The sequence below is a fragment of the Leptonotus elevatus genome, chromosome 12 (genome assembly GCF_054856555.1).
Source record: "Leptonotus elevatus isolate MCC_2025b chromosome 12, RoL_Lele_1.0, whole genome shotgun sequence".
Taxonomy (NCBI): domain Eukaryota; kingdom Metazoa; phylum Chordata; class Actinopteri; order Syngnathiformes; family Syngnathidae; genus Leptonotus; species Leptonotus elevatus.
In genome coordinates, this window is record NC_141250.1 from 19,159,779 (window position 1) to 19,182,391 (window position 22,613).

Sequence of the window (22,613 nt, forward strand, 5' to 3'; positions counted from 1 at the left end):
GGAGAACTACTGCCTCAAGCTGGAGGGCAACGTCCAGCGTCTGACCAGGAAGCTGGAGAAGACGGAGATGGAGCTGGCCCACGTGCAGGACAAGATGGACGCCGACGTGCGAGACGTTTCCCAAAAGGCTTCGTACTGGAAGCGGCTCTACGGGAATCTCCGCAAGCAGAACCAAGTCAGGAACCCGGACCAGGATCCTACCTGGGTGGACGGGGACCACGCCGAGCCTGCCGTCAGAGACTTTGTGACCAGGATCCAGATGGTCCTGGAGGATCTGGAGGAGTTCCTCAACAAGATCAGGGTTCTGCTGCAGGAAGAAAGACGCCGGGAAAGGATGGCTTTCCCGGATCTCCGCAGGGATACGTGGATGAGCGGTGCGGTCCACAGCACGAGTTTCGGCGTGGCGCTGGTGGGGTTCCTGGTTTTCGCCAAGGTGCTCTTCAAATAGATAGGTTAGCTGCCGACCCACAATCCAAATGGGACTGATCAACTCTGGATCAAAATCAGATCTGAATCAAATGTCTGACAAGATGTAAATGAACAATTGCATGTTTAAATTGTGTAAATGCTATTGAGCTTACCTTCCAAGGGTCAAATTAGGGTTTCAAGCCAGGGTTCAAATTTAGGGGTGTCAAAATTAATTTAAAGTTGCTTTAATGCCACAAAAAAAATTAACGCTTAATTAATGGCCGCCCCTTACTTGGAAAAACTGTATTGGGGGAATTCCAGTCATAATGCAGCAGACACGTCCACGTAATAAATTTCATAATAATGCATATATTTATGGAGACTGGGGTCGAGTTGTATTTTACAATTTTTAAAATGTGCAGAATTTTTATGAAAAGAAAAATGCACTGAGCTGTCACCAATGTCTTACAAATGCAATTATGCCATCTAGTGGCAGACCTCAACATAAATCAATATCACACTCGTTTCTTCACAGTACATACATCTTTTTGATTTTAACTTAATTTTATGAATTATTATGAAATTACTGTATCAATGACTAAAAGATGCAGACTTTTCTATGAGTTTTCCACTTTTATATAAGTTAATAAAAATTTGAAAACTTTATTAGAATTTTTATTTTTTACATATTATTGAACAAATATAAAATTTGCGATTAATCGATTAGTGAGTTAACTATTGAAGTCATGTGATTAATTACAATTAAAAATCTTCATCGCCTGACACCCCGAATTAGGGTTTTAATCCAGAGTTAAGGCTTCCAAAATAAATTTTCATTGACATCCGCTAACTTTCAGGACACAAACAGCAGAAGACGTCTCCGCAAACAACACACCTTTGAGCTCTGCGTGTAAATATTTTAATGGCAGTGAGGAGACCACCTCGGATGTTTTTTCGGCTTATTGGAATGCAATATTGCTTGCTGTTGGATTAAAAGACTTTAAATACTCAATGAGTCTGTGGGGATCTCATGTTGGGGATTCTCCCGGGTCGCCGCCTTCCAGCGCCACAGTCCCTTCGGAATTTCCCGCCTCCCCGTTGACATCGTCGTCTGCATCCTCGGCGACGAACAAGTTCCTCATGGAGTCGGGCAGAGCCTCTCGCAGCTCGTCGTCCGACTCCTCAAAGTTCCTGAAATATGGGAACACATCCGAGTAAACTGAAGACCCGTTCGCTAAATGTGGCGGACCAGAAATGTCAGGATTTAGTTACTTTTGTTTCAAATGGGGGTTAGGGTTTTAAGTTAGGGTTTCTAGACATAGTCAGAGTTTTGGTTTCATTATTATCACTTTGTGTCAACTTACGTGTCGTCATCGTCCGAGCCGGGCTCCAGGCGCTCCTGGTCCATCTCAACGTCCGAGTCTTGGTTCTGGTCCTTCTCCTCGGGTGCTGAATAAGCATAACGACACTTCAAAGTTGGTGCTAACAAACCTGCTTGCTGTTTTTATGTCAGGCTGATTCTGACCTGCGCTTGGCGAGTCCACAGTGGAGGACGTGATGTTGGCCTGGGCCATGGCGTCCAGTAAGGACTTGGGGGGTCCGGAGACCCACTGCCGACGACCTACTTCCTCCTCCTCCTCCTCCTCCTCCTCCTCCTCCTCCTCCTCCTCCTCCTCCTCCTCACCTGAGCGGACCAACAAAGAACTTCAGACGTAGCCAAATTGTTCCTCTTCACTTTCTTAAAAAAAAAAAAGTACCAGGCTGAACTTCCAGCGCGGTATTGGAGTCAACGTCCATGCGGAACAGAGCCTCTATCAGTGTCTCAGGCGGTCCCTGGCTCCATTCCCTCCTCGGCTTGGCCCAATCCTCGACATTTGCCTGCTCGCCCTCCCGCAAGTCGACCATCTGGTTCTGATAGTTCACTTCCAGTTCGCCCTCCTCCGGTGTCACCTCTTCCTCTTCCTCCTCCTCCGAGGAGTCTTTCACGCCATCGAGGCGGATTTCAAACATGATTCCCTTCTAGAAGATGCCAGAGAAGATTGCGGGATGGTTTATAAGCGGAGGATTTTGGATCTGGAGGACTTACCAAAAAAAAGGTCTAGTATGGTTTCTGTTATGGTGTCTTTCAAGTCACCTGGTTCTTATGTTTCTCCTTTATTTCTCTCCTCAGTTTTCGGTTCTCCTCCCTGATCTTCCTTAAAGCCGCGCCCACGTCCTGCATAAGACACGCAAGGCTGGCATTGAGGATTGGGTTCATTTAGAGGGAACACTCCTCGTCACTTTTCCGACATTTTGTTCTTCACAAAAAACATATTTTAAATTGTTTTCGCCTTTAATGAATGCCATTTGAGTAAATCAACTTTTTACCTGCACGGGTGGAACTTGGTGTCGTTCTTTGTTGTGTGCAGTTGCAGGATGTGCTTCTTTATCCAGCACAAATGTGTCGTGTTTGTGTGGAAGCTGCTAAACAAATGCCCATACGATACATCAATACAAACAAATAGCATCTGTCTCCAGGCACGTGTGCGTTGTGTACCTCCGCCTCAGCCCTCAACCTCATCTGTTTCATCTCCTGATGATATTGTTGTCTAATAAGCTCCAGCTGCCTCCAGTACTCCTGACAACATATTTAATTTGTTGCTCGGCCGACGAATTGATAAGGCCGCGCGAGCAGCAACGTGTACCTGCTGGTCGTCCTGCTTTCTGCTTGGAGGTGCGTGCTGGGGTTCACGTGGCTGCATGGGGTCATCCCACGCGGCGGCCGGCCTGCAGCCCTCCGCCGTGCTGGGACGCAGACCCTGACGAGGTGGAAATGTCATTTAAATACCCCCATGAACTAGTCCGGGATGAGCAATGTTGCTCACCAGCTGTTTCTCCGCCCGCAACTTGTACTGGTTGGCCTCCTGTCTCCTCTGAAGGTACTCTTCCCGAGCTGCTGCCACCCTGAAACACATAATAGTATGCTACATGTGTGCTACGTTCGTATAACGTTACACTTGTCCAACATGTTACACGTACATTTGTCAAAAGGTGGACACATGTCTGAGAGATGTTAAATTTGGGGGGAAATGTTACGTAACAGGATGTTACATGTGTTACATCGGTCATATCACATTTGTCTAATGTGAGTTACTTTTACATTTGTTGCATTGGTCTCTTAAATCTGTCAGTTGTCTAGCATGTGTTACGTGTTACATTTGTCCAACATGTCACATGTACATTTGTCCAGGGTGGGTTACACATATCGAAGAGCTGTAACGTGTTATATAACAGTAGGTTACATGTGTTATGTGTTACATGGGTTTGGCATGTTACATGTGTTGCATTGGTCATGTCACATTTGTTTAATGCGTGTTACATTGGTTTCAAATTACTGTTTCATATGTTGCATTGGTCTCTTAAATCTGCCAATTGCCTAGCATGTGTTACATGTTACACTTGTCCAACATGTTACATGTACATTTGCCCAAGGTGTGTTACACATATCTAAGATATGTTAAATTTGCGTATTATGTTACATGACAGTACATGTGTTAAGAGTAACATGTTACACATGTTACATACGTTTAGCGTACATGTTACACGTGTTACATCAGTCATGTAACATTTGTCTAATGTGCGTTACATTGGTTTCACATTACTGTTTCATATGTTGTATTGGTATCTTACCTTTGTCAGTTGTCTAGCATGTGTTACATTTGTTTATCATGTGTAACGTGTTACATTTAACGTGCACTCAAAACTGTTGGGTCAAAAATGACCAAAATGACCCAACTGACCCAAACACAAACATTTGACACAAGCTGTTTTTTTTTTGACCCAACTGATTTTAGACTGTGTGTTACATGTTACACATTTGTGTTGCCATTTTCTAGCATGTGAAACATGAAATATTTCACATATGTTAAATATTATGTGTCACTTTTGTTCTTACGTGTGTTAAATGTTACAAATAACACGTTCGATGTGTTACATTTGTCCATTATGTGTGTATGTGTGTTAGCTAGACTTGTGTGTCACATGCGTTGAATGTCATGCGACTCGTGCATTACTCATGTTGCAAAATGCGTTTACATGCACGTTACATGTCTTGTATCAATGTGTGTCACAAGCATTGCACATGTTGCATTTGACATATAGCGTGTGTTACAATGTGTGTTGCACTCGTATTACATATGCATTGCGTTCGCACGCTGTTTACATGTAACACGTGTGACAAATGCATCGCATGCATATGCGAGATGCAGCTTATCGTTGGCCACTCACAACTGGTAAGGTTCAACCGGAGGAGCGATGTCGTCTTCACATGGTTCACAGGGAGGAAGAGGAGGATGAAGAGGTGGCGGCGCTGGAGGACAGACATCCGCCTTGTGGAAGGCGTCCAGCTGGACAAAGTATTCCTGGTACTGTCCAATCCTAGACCAGCAAAACAAGCAGAAGTCAAAGTGGTTAAAAAAAAAGAAGAAGTGATTGTGTTTTTTGAACCGACTTTTGGTGTTGATCCCTCATGGCATCTCCTGCGGCAGGCTGAGGAAGATGTCCTGCCCGGTGGGGCTGTGCAGACATCACAAAAAACAAGCACACAGTCACTCTTTAGAAGGATTTTGGATTTAACATGATTAATATGCATCCAGATTTTCCGTCATACTTCGTAGTAAGCAGGGCCACAAACTCTCCATTCTGGCTTGACAGGAAGTTTCCTCACAGCCGCTTTGCATTTCTTGTCTACGGAACATCACAACAACAAGTGCGTGTGTGTTACACTTGTCTGATGTGTGTCATATTTGCTTATTAGCATGCTGGTTACAATTGCGGCGTTTTGTTTATTGTATTATCGGTTGTGTACGTGTGTTGTGTTACCTGGTGTTGCTTTACAAACAGCGATCGGTGTGTTGTTATTGGAACTATTCTCCTGCACACAACATTAACACACGCTCACATTCACATAGAAAACTTTATATAGCGCAAAGTTTGCATGTAAATCAGTGTGAGTTAGTAAATGTTAAAATGTAAAAACAAAAACAAAGTTAAATTGTTAGTAAATGTAAAAAGTACGACGACATAGTAGGGCCATGCATATTTTATTTTTTTGAGAGGAGGGTAATATCCCGAGAGAAAAAATTACGAGAAAAAACTTGAATATTTGCGACGTTTTTAAGTGGCAAATTTGCGTGATAATGACACAATAGCCCTAATAAGATGTCATAGGCCGTGCCTCTTCAAAGTGTGAATGCTTAATATGATATGATTCATCTCTGCTAAAGCAATTCATATTTACTTATTTGAAAACCCGACCAAAAAGTATAATTCATTTTAATATAGGCTATGTGAGGTTTTTTTCCTCACAAATTTGCCACGTTATAATGTCGCAAATATTTTAGTTTTTTCTCGTACATTTGTGAGGTTTTTTTCTTGCAAATTTGACACTTTAGAATGTCGCAAATACTTTTGTTATTTTTCGTAAATTTGTTGAGTTTTTTTCTCGCAAATTTGCCACGTTATAATGTCGCAAATATTTTCGTTTTTTTCTCGTAAATTTGTGAGGTTTTTTTTCTTGCAAATTTGCCACTTTAGAATGTCGCAAATATTTTTGTTATTTTTCGTAAATTTGTTGAGTTTTTTTCTCGCAAATTTGCCACTTTATAATGTCGCAAATATTCACGTTTTTTCTTGCAAATTTGTATATATTTTTTCTCAGATTATTACCCCTCCTCTCTAAAAAATATATATTTATGCGCGGCCTTAATACACTGTCGTATAAAAGTCAAAGTTAGTAAATGTTAAAAATAAAAGTAGTCAAAGGAGAAGTTGCACCTGAGCGTGTTTGTTCAGGAAAGGACGCTGCAGGAGGGAGCTGACGGAGGGACGTTCGCGAGGGTTCACCTGAAAACAATGAAAGCAAACGTGAAGGACTATCACGCTTGAATCACTCAGACGTGTGGTGAGCACACTGTGAATTGACACACACACACACACACACACACGCGCACACAATCCATCTGTGACCTTGAAGAGTTGCTCGACGAGCAGGCGAAGATCGTAGGAGTAGCGAGCAGGCACAGGGATAAAGCGCCCCCTGCAGATCTTACTGACCAGCTGACTCAGGCTGTGGCCCTCGAACTGGACATAACACACACACACACACGTTATATTTCTTTAACACAAGAGTTGGATAGATTTGTGTGTGTGTGTGTTGACGCTTACTGGATGTCTCAGAGTGCAGAGTTCATAGAGGACGCAGCCTAGAGACCAGATGTCACTGCATACACGGTACATAAATGCACCACATCATCTTTAATACGTTGTTATGCGAGTTTTGTGTACTGTACATACGTTTTGTTGTTGTATGGTCGACTCTCGCAGATCTCCGGAGAGAGGTAGAGGGGGGTCCCCACACAGGTCCTGGCCAGCTCCAAAGTGCTACACACACACACACGCACGCACGCACGCACGTTATCTGTTATCTGATGTTTGGTCCCGTGTGTATGTGTGTGTGATACTGACGTACTGAGACAACATCCTCGCGATGCCAAAGTCGCCCAGCTTGACTTTGACACCTCGCTCACTCAGGAAAATGTTCTATAACACAAACACAAAACTGTGACACACAAAGATCACATCGCAGCGCAAAGAGGTCAAATGAGTTGACATTTCACGTCAAAAGTCAAGTGGGATGTGTTATGAAATAACCCAACATTCTACAGGGTTCACAAATTCTGGCACCTCGAGGTCCGGAGTCCTGCAGGTTTTAGATGTTTCCGCCCACTAGCACACCTGATTCATATAATAAGCTCATCAGCATGCCTTATAGCGATCCTGATCTTTAGTATCAGGTGTGTTGGTAGGCGGAAACATCTCAAACCTGCAGGACTCCGGACCTCGAGGATCAGAATTGGGGAAACCTGCATTTAGGAGATGCTAGAGTGAAAATTAGTTGACTATGAAAATGGAGTCGTAATTCTATGAGGAATAATAGTTGAAAAAAATACTTTCCTAAAAAAGAAAATCACTTTTGTGCAAAAAAAAAAAGTTTTTCCGACAACATATATATTTTTTTAAATTAGGATTTTTTTTCACAAATGTACTTTTTCTATCAAAAACATTTTTAAAAATCTTAAAAATTGTCTTTATCTAAAAAATGCACGTTTTCAAAAGATATGTCATTTTTGTTCTTAAAAACACATTTTGACCCAAAAATATATATAACTATTAAAAAAAGAAAGTAAAAAGAAATTCTCAAAAAATATATAGTTTTCTTAAAATGTGATCTTTTGCCATTTTTCTTTTTTCTAAAATATATTTTTTGCAAATAAATTGTTTTATCCTTAAAAATAAAAGTATGCTTTTAAGAAAACACTTTTATTTCTCAAAATTTCTTCAAATTTTTTTTGCTTGAAGAAGTAAAGAGAAATTCGCTTTTTTTTTATTTGTTTCAAAAAAAAAAAAATCTTCAAAATTTTTGCCAAGAAATATTTTTTCTCAACAAAAAAAACTATTTTTTTAATTGAAGTGAGGGTTTTCTTTTATTCCTAATTTTACATTTGTTAATGTTTTTCCAGTGTGACCATTTGAAAAAATAAAGTTTTAGCTTTGGAAGAATTGAATTTGAGTCTGTATTTGAATGAGCCATGGAGGGTGAACAAGATATTGTGTCCTATTTTCCCGTTTACGTGACTGTACCTGACTTTTAATATCTCTGTGCAGGATCTTTTTGTCGTGGATGTGTTTGAGGCCCAGGCAGATCTGAACAAACCAAGCCAGGATCTGACGGATAATAAACAACAATGATATCAAATAATAAAATAAACTGAAGTACAACAATGTAACAATGTAAAGTACATTCAATATGCCATTAAAAAAAACTTTACTACAGACGATGTTTCAAATCACATTTTGATGGACCTTGTTGTTGTAAGACTCTGTGTACCTCATCTTCCACGCATTACCTGCTGCTCAGTGAAGAAGACTCCTCTTTGCATGTTGATCTTCATCATCAGATCGCCTCCATCGCAGTACTCCATAACGATGCACAGGCTGCCCATGTCTATATGCACACAGACACACATATTGGAACACGCGCACACACTGACGTGCGCGCGCACCCACCCGCAGTCCCGCGCACACACCTTGGAAGGAGCGGATGAAGGTGACAATGTTGGGATGTTCCATGTTGGACAAGAGTGCTACCTCCTTCCTGGCAGCTTCCTTCTCCCTGCTTGACATCTGAACACACATATATCATAATAACTATATTTATTATTATTGCCATATATTCATTATTGTCACAGCATGTGACAAGTCCTATTTAAAAAAATATATATATATATTTTTGGAAAAATACAAATATTACAAAAACTACAGATGGAGAAAAGATTGCTTTAGAAAAATCTATCAATAACCTTTGCGAGGTTGATCATTTTGACTACACACGGCGCATTATCACCGTCATGGGTGGCCTTGGCTCGGACGAGAAAGGCCTTCCCAAACGCACCCTCTCCGATCGGACGCACCACCTCATAGTCGTCCATCACACTTGAGGGCCAAAACAAAAACAACATTATTACTACAGTTAGTCAAGTCTCAGAAAGTATACATTTCCTATCATGTCAAAGAGCGATACGTGTACTCGGATACATTTGCTCAAGGGACATTTTGGATAGAATGTAAATGACAGAATAGTTTTACTTTCTACATTTACTGTAATATTTTTAAGGAACGCTATTTTTATTCTATTATCTATCCGCTTGCTACTTTTATTTTTGTCTATTTGTCATTGCTTGCGCAATTTGGTTTGTCAGAGACTTCCGCTTGGGGGTTGTCAGTGTCAAGTGACTGCCTTTCACCAATCAATCTTAGAAGCAAAGGTTTCAAAATGACTCATTCAAGTGCAGCGTGGCAGAAATCTATATTTAACTTACAGACTAGGAAATAGAACAGCTATGTCATTGGCTGTCATTTGTGTCTGCCTACGAATGTCGGCATTTCAGTCTGCAATAACTCCTCTCGTACCTTAAGACTTATACAAGATGCTGTCTTGCTCTTTACAGTTTTGTCCACTTGACATGCTGATTTAAATACAGTATATATCGATCTGTAGAAAGCAGAAGTTACTCAATAGTTACTCAGTGCTTAGTTACACTTACTCAAGTAATTATTTGGAGAACTACTTTTACTGTAGTTATATACTACTCTTACTTGTGTTGTGCACAATTTTTTTACTACTCTACCCACCTCTGTGACAAGTCCGTCTCGGGCTACCTCATCTCTTATTCGTACTTTATATATCGTGTAATAAGCTCTTTTGTAGTCATGTTCCAGAAAATATACTTTCAGTTACCGAATACAGTAATACGATAGTTAGGAGGGACACATTGGGGGTTACATTTGAAGTATATAATATTATAACACCATTGCCATTGATAGTGGGAATATTTGTTAAATAAAACACAATATATCGACATTTTATTTATTGACAACGCAGAAGTACGACCCGGCCAGGGGAAGAAAATAAGTGCGTTGCCATGGCGACAGATACGCACCAGGCTAGCTTTAAAGCTAATTTAGCAAGTTAGCAAGTTCCCCCGTCCCTAATAAGACACGTCGTTTTCACGCTACCAGGTTTATTCAAATAATAGCTTTACCTTTCTTTTCAAACAATGTATCGCAGCGGTCATGAGTTGTTTAATTGGCAGGTGAAACTTCGAACGCGTCAAGGGAAAATATGCGGTTGTAACAGGATGTGGCGTAATGCTCGGCATTCTGGGAGTTGTAGTTGATTTTCTGTTCCTCCCCAGATAACGAAAGAAATGTTCACATGCATGAATTGTGTCCATTTTATTTTTAAGTTGCAGGTCCAAACCATGTAAACTGGCCACATTTCTACAATCTTACGAAACATAAACATGTGCTATATGAGCAAGAATAAATGAAACGTTAAAAACGTGTTCTACTTAATTTGCAGTAACTTGTACATTTAATTGATAGTGTACCGCTTTAGTCCTCAGAGGGGCGCTGTGAGCGACTGCGAATATAAAAGCATACTTCCGGTTCCCCTCCCACGCCTACATAAGACTCTCGTCAGGTGTTACGAAACGTAAATATTGAATGTATTTCTTCTGAGAAAGCGAGTTTAAGGTTGCCACTTTGTAAAGTAAGCATGTCGATGTACAGGAACGCCGTGTGGCTTATGAAAGGACTACAAGAATACACCAAGTAAGTTGAAATAAACACAACTCGTAGCGAGATAAGTGAGCATTTGTGTGGTGTTCGCGGACCTTAGCTCACTCTATAAATATGGTAATGATTATTTAAAGTGGCCATAAACTCTAAAATACATAGTTTGCACGTTTTCATTTGCGTCTCGCTTCGTGTAAAGCATGAATTGATTACATGTTTGCCTGATTGGAGGTAGCTTTAATTCTACAGTACACAGGCTATCCATCTTTAACATCTATGACTTTTAAAATGTTTTAAATTGTCGTTGTTTTTTTTCATATGAAGCATAAAAAGCTTTTTGTGCAGTTGTTTGGAGTTTCTATTTTTCATCAGAAGAAAAAAATTGTCGTTTTATTTTCAGTTTATAAAATACAAAAATGCAAAGAAACAGGCTTTATGCTAAAAAATGTCGTTTGTCTTTTTGTTTGTTTGTTGGTGAACTTTCACCAGGGGCGGCTACGAGGCGGCTGCCAAGACTTTTGTAGCATCTGACCTGGATGTGAACTTGAACGGTCGCTCCTTCCTGATTACAGGGGCCAACAGCGGTCTAGGCAAAGCCACCGCGCAGGAGGTTGCCAGCAGAGGTGAGCAACGACAACCTCTGTGCCATGAATTTGTGTGGCCTTTGCGTACCTGTGTGTGATAATGTGCATTTGCAGGGGGAACCGTGCACATGGTGTGTCGTAACAAGGGGCGAGCAGAAGCTGCCAAGCAGGAAATTGTGGAGCTGAGTAAGAACCAGGTAACGCATTCTGGCTCAGTAGTGGCTTTGAAATTCTTTGAAAATTCAGCCCCGACACCAGAATTTTTGCTGTTTATTGCAGAATGTTCACATCCACATCGTGGACATGTCCAGTGCCAGACAAGTGTGGGAGTTTGCGCTGAGTTTTTCACAGAGTAATGATCTACATGTGTTGGTAAGAGTGTGTGAGTGTATGTGTATGCATTTAGACTGTAACTAATTGTGTAATGACTGTCACCAGATCAACAACGCAGGCTGTATGGTCAACGAGCGTGAGCTGACTGAGGAAGGGGTAGAGAAGAATTTTGCTACAAACACCCTCGGTGAGCAAAACCACAAAATGACAATTTACACGGAATTGAGTGATGACAAAAGCAATCTGATTGGACGTATTATAGGAAGTGCTGTTGTAGCTGTCCAATGAAACGCGGGTATCGATGCACAGTGACTTTTTTTAAAATTACATTTAAAACTGTTTAAAAACTTGAGTCAAATAAAATAATCTTCATTTGTAGTCACAAAACTGGTTTCAGTAAAATCTTTTTTTTTTTTTTACATTTAAGTAAGCTGTACATTTTAAAGAAATTTCTAATTGGTTGATACATTTAATTATTTAAAAGTAATTTTCTTAAAATATTTAATAATGGCCTAAATTAATTTAATAACTTTAAGCTATGTCCTCAAAAATGCTATTTAACAAAACTGTAATCGGCTAAAAAAAAAGTTTTTACAAATTTTTGCTTGTTTTGGCGAAAATGAAAAAGAAAACATAAAATGAAAGAAAAAAAGTTTGTGTAGTTGCAAATAATATGCATTTATTTTTATTTTTAACCGTAACATTTTTGACAATATATTAATTTTTAACTAATTATAAGGCTTAGATCAGTTAAATAAGTGAAAGTTAAAAAAAAAGATGATGTAATTATTATGTTTAGTTAAATACAATAGTTGATCCAAGCTGGTAAGAGTAAAATTAAATATACTTTGTTAAAAAAAAAAAAAAAGAAGACATAAAGCAGCTTCTCTTTAATATGTAATTTCCAATATTTCATAAATGACAAGCATTGGTACTGTACTGTAACTGACAAAAGGAAAGTGAAGTTCTAATGTTGAAAAATGACATGGCAGTAAAAACGTTCAGCTATTTTTGTAGACAACATTTAGAGATAACTGGGTGACTCTCATAGCATACGTTCAATATTTGTAGTTAGTATATTTGCAAACCAGAAAATGTAAATACATGTTTTCCTTGATTACAGGCACATACATACTTACCACTGCGCTTATACCTGCTTTGAACAAGGCTAAGGATCCCAGAGTGGTGAGTGGACTATCATACTGTATTATTAATTTCTTCCACCAGACCAAAAACTTTTTTTTGGCCATGTTTTTTTTTTTTTAAATAAGTTAAATACCATTCTAAAGAACCGTACGTTGTACAAACACACAGCAATAAAATTATTAAATAAGAATTAAACTGTTTGTGCATCATAATTCAACAGGCAGGCATTTATGTTGCTCCTTATGGTGTGCGTGCATGGGCCACCAGGGGGCAGTATAATAAATACATATAGAACTACATGAAACAACGGAAAACGATAGCAACAAAGCTCCAATATTAGTCGTTTTTCACAGAGTATAAAGAATATATGGCTGTGAGTGTTGTTGTATGTTGTGTTTGTATGTGTTGCTACCACTTTCATTCAAACAATAGCTGTTTAAAGGTTTATAATTACAACAACATTGATGCTAGTTTCATAAACCTGTCAATGGTGTTTTCCATTATGTTTTAGCATTAAGCTAGCAGGCTTCAGGGCAATGTTAAGTGCTCACTATCTGCCAAACTGCTCCTTACTAAAAACAAAAAAAAAACAAAAAAAAACTCGAGGTACTGCTGTATATGTGTTTCTAAAGGGTCACTTATCCTGGCAGGTGACGGTGTCGTCGGGCGGCATGCTGACGCAGAAGCTCAACATGGACGACCTGCAGTTTGAGAAGGGAGCCTTTGACGGCACCATGGCCTACGCTCAGAACAAAGTCAGCAACACACCAAAAAATAAAGTGGCGAATACAGGCTGACGTGTTGTGTTGTTGTCATGTGTTTGTCTAGAGGCAGCAGGTGATACTGACCGAGAGATGGGCTGCGCAGCACAAAGACATCCACTTCTCCTCCATGCACCCGGGATGGGCCGACACACCGGGTACAAACACTCAGCATCTTTACAAGCATTGCACAAACGTGATTGAAATAATACGGTGGGAAAATTGGACGGCAATTTTGATTTTCAGAAATACGTGTTGATTGTATTTTATGTTAAGTCTTAAGAAGGCATGCCTGAAAAGACACCGGAAATCTGACAGAAATATGTCTGTCAGAAATATAGAATGAAATAGTCCTCCATCGCTATTTGTAGCCTTAATCCATTGTTGTTTACCAAGGCAGATGATTTTGGTAATATTGTTTCTACTCTGTCGTAGCCGTGCAGACGTCCATGCCATCCTTCCACGCCAAGATGCAGAACAAACTCCGCACAGAAGCCATGGGTGCCGACACGGTGGTGTGGCTGGCCGTGTCCGACGCGGCCGCCAAACAGCCCAGTGGACTCTTCTTTCAAGGTCTGAATTATTATTATTTTTTTTGTATGCATTCTGGGAGAAAACTAGTTTGAATCTCGTCATTTCTGCCAGATCGGCGTGCTGTGGCCACACATCTCCCGCTGGCCTGGTCCCGGTCCACCACGCAGGACCAAGACAAGCTCCTGGCTGCACTCCACGACTTGGCGCTCAAGTTCAAACCTTGATATTTTTTTAAATTATTTGATACACTCCTCAATTCATGTTTACATTGTCTCATGTTAATTATAATAAACCAAATATTTCTAATTATCTATCTTAAGCATTGTATGATATAAACAATCTAAGTGTTATGGTTTACTTCTTAGTTGATTTACTGTAAATGGAGCAGAATGTTTTTTTTTATACTCAAAATGTTAACCAATGTGTAATAAAACGACTCATGCTCATGTCAAGAGCTTTTTTCACTTCCAATCAAGTCATGAGTTAGGCTTCCATAACGGGCTAACGAATAGTATTGGTGTCACGGTGTATAAACCCTGCAAGCAACACATATGAACTCAAAGTGGCGCAATATAACAATACTTCCAGGCATATATTTAGCTTCTTCTGAAACGTCTATTAAAGCAGCTTTGTGAGGACCGAGAACCTCCATGTATATATAAGTTGGTTGGATGTAATATACTGCCCCCAAGTGGCCAAAACTCTCAGTCCAGAAGGAGCAGCCATTGAATTAAAAAAAAAATATTCTTCACATTGTATTTAATGGTCACTACTGTATTTTTTTTTTCATAAAGAAAAATACTTGAGTGCTATTTTTCAAAACTATGTGTAAAATATTATATATAAATATATAATATATATTCTTTAAATGAATGAACCAATTGTCACCAATTCTTTTTTAAATGCAGTAAATTAACAAATTAGCCATGAAGATGAATAGAATACAAGAAATAAAATAAATAAACCCCATATCACCCCCCCAAAAAAAGCTAAATTAGTACAACAAATATTGCAAGACACTTTGCCCAACACTGCTTAAGGTGCTAACTGAGCTGAAATCTCAAGATATAACGACATTGGGTGCGATGTTTAATTTTTTAGCCATATAGAACATTTCAGAACTCCAAATTGCACCCATTTGGGCGCAGTACACTTTACAGGTTAAAAATAATAATGAAGAAATTGACTGCAAATGTGACTTTTCACTTGAGGGTCCCTTTTGTGCTTCTTTAATGCATCGTTCACACATGATCACAGTTCATTAAACACAGCATATTCACACACAAAATATCAATGGCCTCACATACAATTTTTTTTAACAGTTTTAAGTCACCCTCTGAAGAAAGCCCCGAATCATAATGCAAGTTAATCGAGCATTACACTCGTATAGTAAGACTTAGCAGATGTAATGATTGCAGCTTGTTTCCACCAATCAGCACACAACACTGTCCCTTCTTTTTGGTTCCCTACTTAAGTGCGGAAGTAAGAACAAGTTCTGGAATATCTATAGAAATTCAGGTCGGATAATGTATTTGTCTTGTAGCTCATCAACCATGGTTATTATTCTTTTACACTGTAAGCAAATATGATTTTATTTTACCACAAGGCTACTATGTTTTAGTATAAGCGGGACAAGCTGACCGGTTAGTCAGAAAATAACAAATCAAAAATATCAAAGTACATTGTTGTATATTTTCTCCATCTTTGGACAGTATTCCAGTGCATTAACATAATTTTTACACAATCACACAGTAACATTAACATCAGATCACAGCTGCTGCTGCTGATGATGATTCGTGAGTGTATGTTTTATGCTGTTATTACATTGACACACACTTGAATAATAAATAATCACAAACTGTACACACCTCGTGCGTGGAGCTTACACGCTCCCACCTGTGAACGGCCCGCCATCCAAAACGGCCTCCGCTTCCCTTCCCGTCCTGCTCGAGGCCGACGGCTGCCATCCCGCCATTGATGTGCGGAGCTTTTCCTGGCTGGAGGGAGCGACGTCATGATACCACAGGCGTCATGTCCCAAAGCTGAGCAACAGACACACGCATGAAAATGTTGTCAACCTTTTTCGTCATAATAGCAATTTTAACCTTTGGCCTACCTTGACCACCTTGTCAGTGCCGGAGGTCAGCAAACATCCCGTTGTGGGCTCATAGTGCAAGTAGACGATAGCGTGCTTGCTGTCGTGGAAGGTGGCCGTGGGGGCGCGACTAGGGCGAAAACACAAAATGGAGGACGGGTACGTCACATAGTGGCATCATACCACTGATCTGTATATTAATACATGCCCGTGCAAGCCGTTGAAGCCACAGGGCGGCCATTTTACTGCTCCGTACTGTATGTAAACTTGCAAATTAGAACTATACAGCTCGTAGGATCTTAGTATAGAGCCGGGGGTGGTGGGTTTGTGGCGGAGTGGTCACTATTTTTGGCTTTGAAGACCCCCTTTTTCTTATATCGCTGAGTTCCTTAGACCACAATATTAGATTTGGCAGAGGCCTCTTTTGTTGAATTACGGATATAATTTCTTTAATAAAAAATATACAAGTTTCCTCCTGTAAACATCATTAAGCATATAATTTATACATGTATTTAAGGCAAGTTGTAAAATGTCTGAAGTCCTCTTGTTTATGTTTACCAAATTTAAAACATCATCATAAATCATGCTGATTCTACGAAGTACTGTCTCAAATGTTCTCCAATTTCGATACTATAAATGTATCGCATCGCATGCCGAGAAAAGTTCCTTGGGGAGTAGTAATATGGCGGCCTCGCGGCTTCAAAAAGTCTTAGCTTATCGGCTATCCAGCAACACATACAGATCAGTGCATCATACTTACTCCTCGTCTGTGATGGAGGCGTGGCAGCCGTCGCACACGCGCACCTCGAACTCGAAGCCCATGAGCGGGATGGTGGAGCGCTTGGACGAGCACTTGCCGCAAAGAGCCTGGCCGCACTTCCTGCAGTGATGCTAAACAATTGGGAGACAATAGGAAAGGAGGGAGAGGAAAAAAAAAAAAAGGGCGGGTGGTTTTATTGAAGCCTTATTTCCACCACTAAATTTTAATCCGGGGGTAATCGAGCGTTTCCCTCTTCAGCAATTGGAAACATATTTTGTTACCTGTCGTAGCCCGATTTTCTTGCTGTCCCACATCTGCTTGAAGTTCCAGAAGAATGGCTGCTCACACTTTTGACATGAGTCACTGTCAAGCCACTCTGGAGTCTACACATCGATAAACAATTAAAAACCCATACACAAACGAGCTTATAAGAAGCGTACTGTTTATACAAGTGACTTTGACCTCTTGCCGCGTCACGTCCATGTTCCAGATGACGATGCCGCCGTCGGCGCTACACGAGATGAGCTGGCGAGTGTGCGAGGCGTAACACAAGCCCTGCACCTTGTCGCTGTCACACGCAGATGCGCACACACACACACACACACACACACACACACACACACACACACACGTCGTATTAGACAACAGCAACAAATGTTACTTTTACGTCAAATAGAAATGCAAGATATATGATGTATTTATGGTATTGTAGTTTTTACAAAGCACAAAAAATACACAAATGTTCAAGAACTAGAAAAAATATTTTACAAAAATACAGTGACAAAAATCAAAGATGTTACAAAACTAAAACAAAAAAATCTGACCAAATTACACCCCAACATTTTTTTTTAGAAAAAGGAACAAAAATATATTAGGAAGAAAAAAATATTAGAAAACAATAAAGACTAGGAATGAAAATACAAACACATTGGTAAAATATACTGAAAGACAAGACAAAAATAAAAAAATATTGGAAGAATTACAAAAAATAATTGAGGTTGAAACACAACAATATTAAAAGCATTAAAAAAAACATGAGATAAGAAATACGGAAAAATAGAAATGTATTGGAAAAAATACTGACATACTTGCTAGACAAAAACACAAAAATCTTACAAGGAAAAAATAAAAAATAAAGGAAAAATATGAAAATATTACACAAAAATACATAAACATGAATGGAAAAATAGTTTGTTTTGTAATTAAGGAAACAATACAAAAATAGTAGACGGAAAAAGAAACACAATAAATGAAAACAATGAAAAAATGCACGATGTACACCTGGATCACTACTGCCGATATATGAAATGCAAAACAGTGGTGAAAAAAAAAAGGCTTTGACTCTTACTTGTGCCCTTGCAGTTCGATAGCTGTGCCTTTGCGACCTCCGATGTCCCACATGATGATGGAATGGTCGGAGCTGCCGGAGAACAGAATCCTCTGGGCAGGGTCCCAGCACAGTGCAGTCACATTACCTGAAGAAGAGGGAGGGTACTCTTTTTTTTCACACGCAGTGTGACACTGCCCCCTGCAGGAGCACATGAGGCACTACAGCACAAGGCCATTGTTTAAATGTGCAAACTTGGCACTTATCTTTCCCACACTATCCGAAAGGTCACAGTCCACGCTCAGAGTATACACATTCATGACTCACAACAAGGCAATGACCTACCAGATCTAACAGACGGAATTTGTGGGCGAGAAAATATTTGCTGTGTGTGGCACTTTCCGCTAATATTAATAAGTATCACCGTCACCTAAAAGTCCTGAAGTAGAATAGAGGGTCTTGTTTTTCTTCCCCCAACAAAAACATCTTTGATTAGGTTGCCGAGTGTGTACGTCATGTGCGCGTGTACCTGTGTGACCCTTGAAGGTGGTCACGAGGCTGCAGCTGTCCTGCTCCAGCTTCAGGATGGTCACCTGACCTGACTGATCGCCGACAAAGGCGTGTCGAGTCTCAACGTCGAATCTGAGAGAATGAAGTTAAGAGGGGAAAAAACACACCATCATCGCAAACGAGAAACCATCTTGTCAGTAAGTCAGTAAGGATACTGCAGCCCAGACACCCAGGCTGACGTGTGGTACGATCCCAGCTGCTGTCCGCTCTCCGAGCAGTGCCAGGTGAAGGTCTTGTCCTGGCCCGTGCTCAGCAGCCACTCCATCTCCAGAACGAATAACACCACCGTCACTTTGCCCTGATGGGCTACAAAAAGCAATCATGTCAACGACACGCAAGCGCAATATAATAACAAACACACTAAACTCACCCTGGTAGGTGTGCGTGGGAGTCATCTTATTGTAATCTTCAGACAAGATGAACTCCTGAAAATATCGAGACATCAGAGTGGTTAGTTTCTTCTTACTCTTGTGTGACACTCTGTAGCGTTCAAACTTAACAGCTTGAATCAGTTTAACACAGATTATAACCCGTCTACTTACGCAAACACTTCCGGTGTCCATGCCCACCAGCAGACGCCTGGTCTCCGGGTTAAAGGTCATGCAGGAACATGACGCTGAAGGCACAAAAACCGACAAGTTGAATTATGGATTGTAAACATAAATGAAATTGACTTTTTCACCTAGCCCTAACCTTTATGAATATTTTTACACTATTGTTAGTGTGTAAATGTGTGAATTGCTGAAGGCATCACCGAGCTTCCTTTCATTGCACAACAGCTCAGATGTTGTTCCAACATGTCTGAAATGAGTGTGCAACTTGGGAACACGCACAACCATACAAAAACACTTGTGTGTTCTTGTTATCTTTTTTTTTTTTTTTTTTTAAACAAAAGTTACATTTTGTCCTTAACAGACCGCCTCCTCCTCAATGTCAGAAAATACCAACGATTACAAGGTAGAACAACTTCAAAATGGTCAAATTTGGAGGTCTCGGTTCATTTTGCAACAAATGTCCAATACGTGTTTTGGGGCTTTTTGGTGCAATTTTTCCACAAAGAAGGGACACGTGGTCGGTCAAGTGTCGTGGGATTTGTGAAGATTGTGAAAGTGTCCAATATAAATATTATTTAACATACTATTAGCTAGCTATTAACTACTAAAAATATAGTGGTGTTTTTGTTGCCGATTATTTGAATACACATAATTTAAACACCACTGTTGGCTTTTTGTAGGTTTCTACTTACTGTTATTGTTTACATGAGTCATATTTGTATCAAGTACCGGTAGCTTTATGTGAACAAAGAACATTACTTGGATATTGCGACCGGTCATATTTTAGAAGGTGACTTAAAACAGTGCCTGTATGTCCAACTACTTTGGCAGAACAAAACGTTACTTTTTCATAACATTTGGTGAGGCGTAAAGTGTGTGTTTGTTTATTAGATTCCTTTACAAAGTGAGTCAAATGTTAACTTGAGTGCAAACATTCAAAACATTCACACTCTGAGGGGCTCAAAGGGAAGATTGAGCTCAAAGTTTGCCAATGACAATAAAACTGTTTTGTAGTTTGTCCACACTTTTTCTTTTTTATATTAGGGAGAAGCACACTTACACTGCATCGCGTGGTAAACGCTGGGCCAGTACTGTCCGCTGTCCCGCTTCATCCAAACCCGAATTGTCCTGTTTGAGCGCAAAATTTTTGGGGGAGATTAAAGCTATATCAAGCGTGTGGGAATATGAAAACCTACAGTGGCCAACAACACAACATAATCACAAAGATGGAAGTACCATCTACTCCAGTACTCAGTGCTCGACTAATGCTGCTATCGCGACTTCTTTTCGCCTCTTCTGGTTATCCATAGTGTCCGATGAAGACTTACTACTTTCTGTTGTGAGTTCTTTGGTGGCTGTAAAGTCCGATGCGAGCTCCACACTGTCTTCCACAGACAGTGCACATTAAAATTGATGTGGGGGGTGGACTGTCACTACTTCTACCATTAATATAAATTGACAATAATACCACCAGTACTACTACCACAATTAGTGCTGCAATTACCTCTACCACCACCATTACTACTGTACTACTACCACCACCACACTTACTATCACTTATTACCACTTGTTTTACCACTGCTACAAACTGAAATACTCCTTATTAAGATACATGGCTACAGTATAAATAAGGTAGCCAAGCATTATGTCAATCTACGGGCAAAGTAACAGAATAGACTATTTAAAGTAGGTATAAAATGAGAAATATACACACGTCTATCTATATACATACAAACAAATGGGGAGCTACTAATCTAAAGACCACGATTTAGCATGTTGCTACCTAGCATGTTGATAACTAGCTGGTCAGACTACGACGACACTTGACACATGACATATTTGTCATAAAGTATGAAAGGGCAAATATGAGGATCCAGACGGGGTTGTGAGTCAGTAGAGAGGGGGGAGAGGAGGTGGGGCGTCAGCGGCGCCTCCAAAGCGGGGTAGTGCGCGTCGTTCAGGCGTGCTCACCTGTCTTCAGACACGCTGATGACGCCGTCCTCCTTGGGGATGATGACCGCCGCGCTCACCACGTCCTGGACGGCGTCGATCTTGCTCAGCAAACATGGCTTCCGAACCTGCGGTCGCGGCTCGATTTCGGCCGCCATGCTGCTGCGGCTCATGCGCAAAACCACCACGCCGGGAAAGCGTAGTAGGGCGAACCACGGACTGCGATGGTGGGGTCCAGCGGTGCAAGTGGCACTCACTCGGCTTGCCAGCCAGCCAGCCAGTCAATCAGTCAGTCAGTCCACTCCGTTGTGGCGATGAGGGGTGGCAATTGTCAGCTGACACTACACGCGCCTGTCGGCGACACATACTTCCGGTTATCAAAATAAAATTTCCGGTAACCATTCCCTCCTTGACAATCACTTGTTCTAGTATCACCACGAGTAACCACCATTATTTCTCCCACCACAATTAGTGATATTAAAACTGCGCCACTACTACTGTAATTACTACTAGTAGTAGTACCACCGCCACCAATTCTACTACGATTACTATTACCACTTTTCACTGACAAAACATTCACTTTCTGATAAATCAGTAATGTGACTTTTTCTTTTTTTCTTTTCATTCTTTCATTATTTTTTTTTAAAAACGTAATTAATTAATCTTTGGTCTAGTGGAAAATGGCAAACCAGCTACAGTATCAGGTGCATTGTCACCACCGATTTGAGTGGAATGTAGAATAGGAGTTTGAGCACACACGCACACACAAACACACACAAATAAAATAAAATCTCAAAATCAACCCCAAAACTATATAACGGATCATAAAATTTAATAATTTGTGTTAACTTGAGACTCCTTGTGTACATTGTGCAAATCCACTCTCACAAGGCACTATGCCAACATACTTAAAAAATAAAAATAAAAATAACTTCCTCCTTTCATTAGCAGGACTATTTCCGTTCCCAAGTGGGAGTGCAGTTACAGGAGAAGAACTTGGACTTTTTAGTAAACAATTTAATTTCTCTCTCGAAACATTTTATTCATAGATGCAAATAGCTCAAGGTGAAGCCCCACAGCCATAGTTAGAGGAATGATCTCAAGCTATACAAAAAAAACCCTTGTATTTCATGACGAACAAAAATTCCCAGAGACTATTTTCTTTGATGAACTTGTATATTCTTTTGGATTAAATTCCTCACTTTTTTTTTGTTTCTCCTTTTTTAAATTTTATTTTTTACTTCTTGATGCTGTTCAACTGTAAAATATATATTGTATGACAATGTGTGCCTTAACTGTTTGTAATTGAATTATGAATAATAATCGTTAAAAAAGAAAAACTATTTCCGTTCCCGTTTATGCGGAAGTGGTGTTTTCCAAGAAGGCACGTCCTTATTGAAATTGTGTTGCACAAT

At 40.1% G+C, this 22,613-nt stretch overlaps 3 protein-coding genes across 3 annotated transcripts; 1 reads left to right on the forward strand and 2 right to left on the reverse strand.

Moving 5' to 3' along the window:
• Positions 1-50: 50 nt before the first annotated feature.
• Positions 51-10,159, reverse strand: nek5 (NIMA related kinase 5). Its single transcript, XM_086090875.1, has 23 exons — positions 10,050-10,159; positions 8,808-8,940; positions 8,535-8,631; positions 8,355-8,452; positions 8,089-8,172; positions 6,917-6,987; positions 6,742-6,828; positions 6,613-6,667; positions 6,415-6,528; positions 6,223-6,291; positions 5,269-5,320; positions 5,057-5,133; positions 4,898-4,962; positions 4,675-4,824; positions 3,273-3,351; positions 3,093-3,206; positions 2,945-3,025; positions 2,776-2,868; positions 2,543-2,623; positions 2,166-2,427; positions 1,934-2,092; positions 1,773-1,857; positions 51-1,599 (listed from the first exon to the last, which is right to left on the reverse strand). Exons 2-23 carry the CDS (start codon positions 8,934-8,936, stop codon positions 1,437-1,439), a joined length of 2,265 nt encoding a protein of 754 aa, XP_085947001.1. The 5' UTR covers positions 8,937-8,940; positions 10,050-10,159; the 3' UTR covers positions 51-1,436.
• Positions 10,160-10,439: 280 nt separating this feature from the next.
• dhrs12 (dehydrogenase/reductase (SDR family) member 12) lies at positions 10,440-14,374 on the forward strand. Its single transcript, XM_086091321.1, has 10 exons — positions 10,440-10,620; positions 11,074-11,207; positions 11,283-11,365; positions 11,448-11,540; positions 11,607-11,688; positions 12,625-12,686; positions 13,298-13,402; positions 13,476-13,566; positions 13,844-13,981; positions 14,054-14,374. The coding sequence occupies exons 1-10, from the start codon at positions 10,565-10,567 to the stop codon at positions 14,164-14,166; spliced, it is 957 nt and encodes a 318-aa protein (XP_085947447.1). The 5' UTR covers positions 10,440-10,564; the 3' UTR covers positions 14,167-14,374.
• A 763-nt stretch (positions 14,375-15,137) lies between these two features.
• Positions 15,138-21,557, reverse strand: wdfy2 (WD repeat and FYVE domain containing 2). Its single transcript, XM_086091320.1, has 12 exons — positions 21,220-21,557; positions 20,309-20,376; positions 19,237-19,310; positions 19,065-19,119; positions 18,850-19,000; positions 18,654-18,766; positions 18,146-18,272; positions 17,260-17,365; positions 17,079-17,180; positions 16,798-16,928; positions 16,059-16,167; positions 15,138-15,984 (listed from the first exon to the last, which is right to left on the reverse strand). The coding sequence occupies exons 1-12, from the start codon at positions 21,369-21,371 to the stop codon at positions 15,955-15,957; spliced, it is 1,218 nt and encodes a 405-aa protein (XP_085947446.1). The 5' UTR covers positions 21,372-21,557; the 3' UTR covers positions 15,138-15,954.
• Positions 21,558-22,613: the final 1,056 nt, after the last annotated feature.

Bases quoted from the DNA above. Each gene is read 5' to 3' on its own strand.
- nek5 (XM_086090875.1), bottom strand. From the start codon at position 8,936: ATGGACGACTATGAGGTGGTGCGTCCGATCGGAGAGGGTGCGTTTGGG. The intron at 6,988-8,088 runs GTACAGTCACGT...TTTGTGTTATAG, and splicing joins ACAGAGATATTAAAAGTCAG to AACATTTTCCTGAGTGAGCG. The intron at 4,963-5,056 runs GTATGACGGAAA...ATGTCTGCACAG, and splicing joins GTGGCCCTGCTTACTACGAA to CCCCACCGGGCAGGACATCT.
- dhrs12 (XM_086091321.1), top strand. From the start codon at position 10,565: ATGTCGATGTACAGGAACGCCGTGTGGCTTATGAAAGGACTACAAGAA. The intron at 11,366-11,447 runs GTAACGCATTCT...TGTTTATTGCAG, and splicing joins TGGAGCTGAGTAAGAACCAG to AATGTTCACATCCACATCGT. The intron at 13,403-13,475 runs GTCAGCAACACA...GTGTTTGTCTAG, and splicing joins TGGCCTACGCTCAGAACAAA to AGGCAGCAGGTGATACTGAC.
- wdfy2 (XM_086091320.1), bottom strand. From the start codon at position 21,371: ATGAGCCGCAGCAGCATGGCGGCCGAAATCGAGCCGCGACCGCAGGTT. The intron at 19,120-19,236 runs GTAAGTAGACGG...CGATATTTTCAG, and splicing joins TGGACACCGGAAGTGTTTGC to GAGTTCATCTTGTCTGAAGA. The intron at 18,273-18,653 runs GTACACGCGCAC...CCTCTTCTTCAG, and splicing joins CACCTTCAAGGGTCACACAG to GTAATGTGACTGCACTGTGC.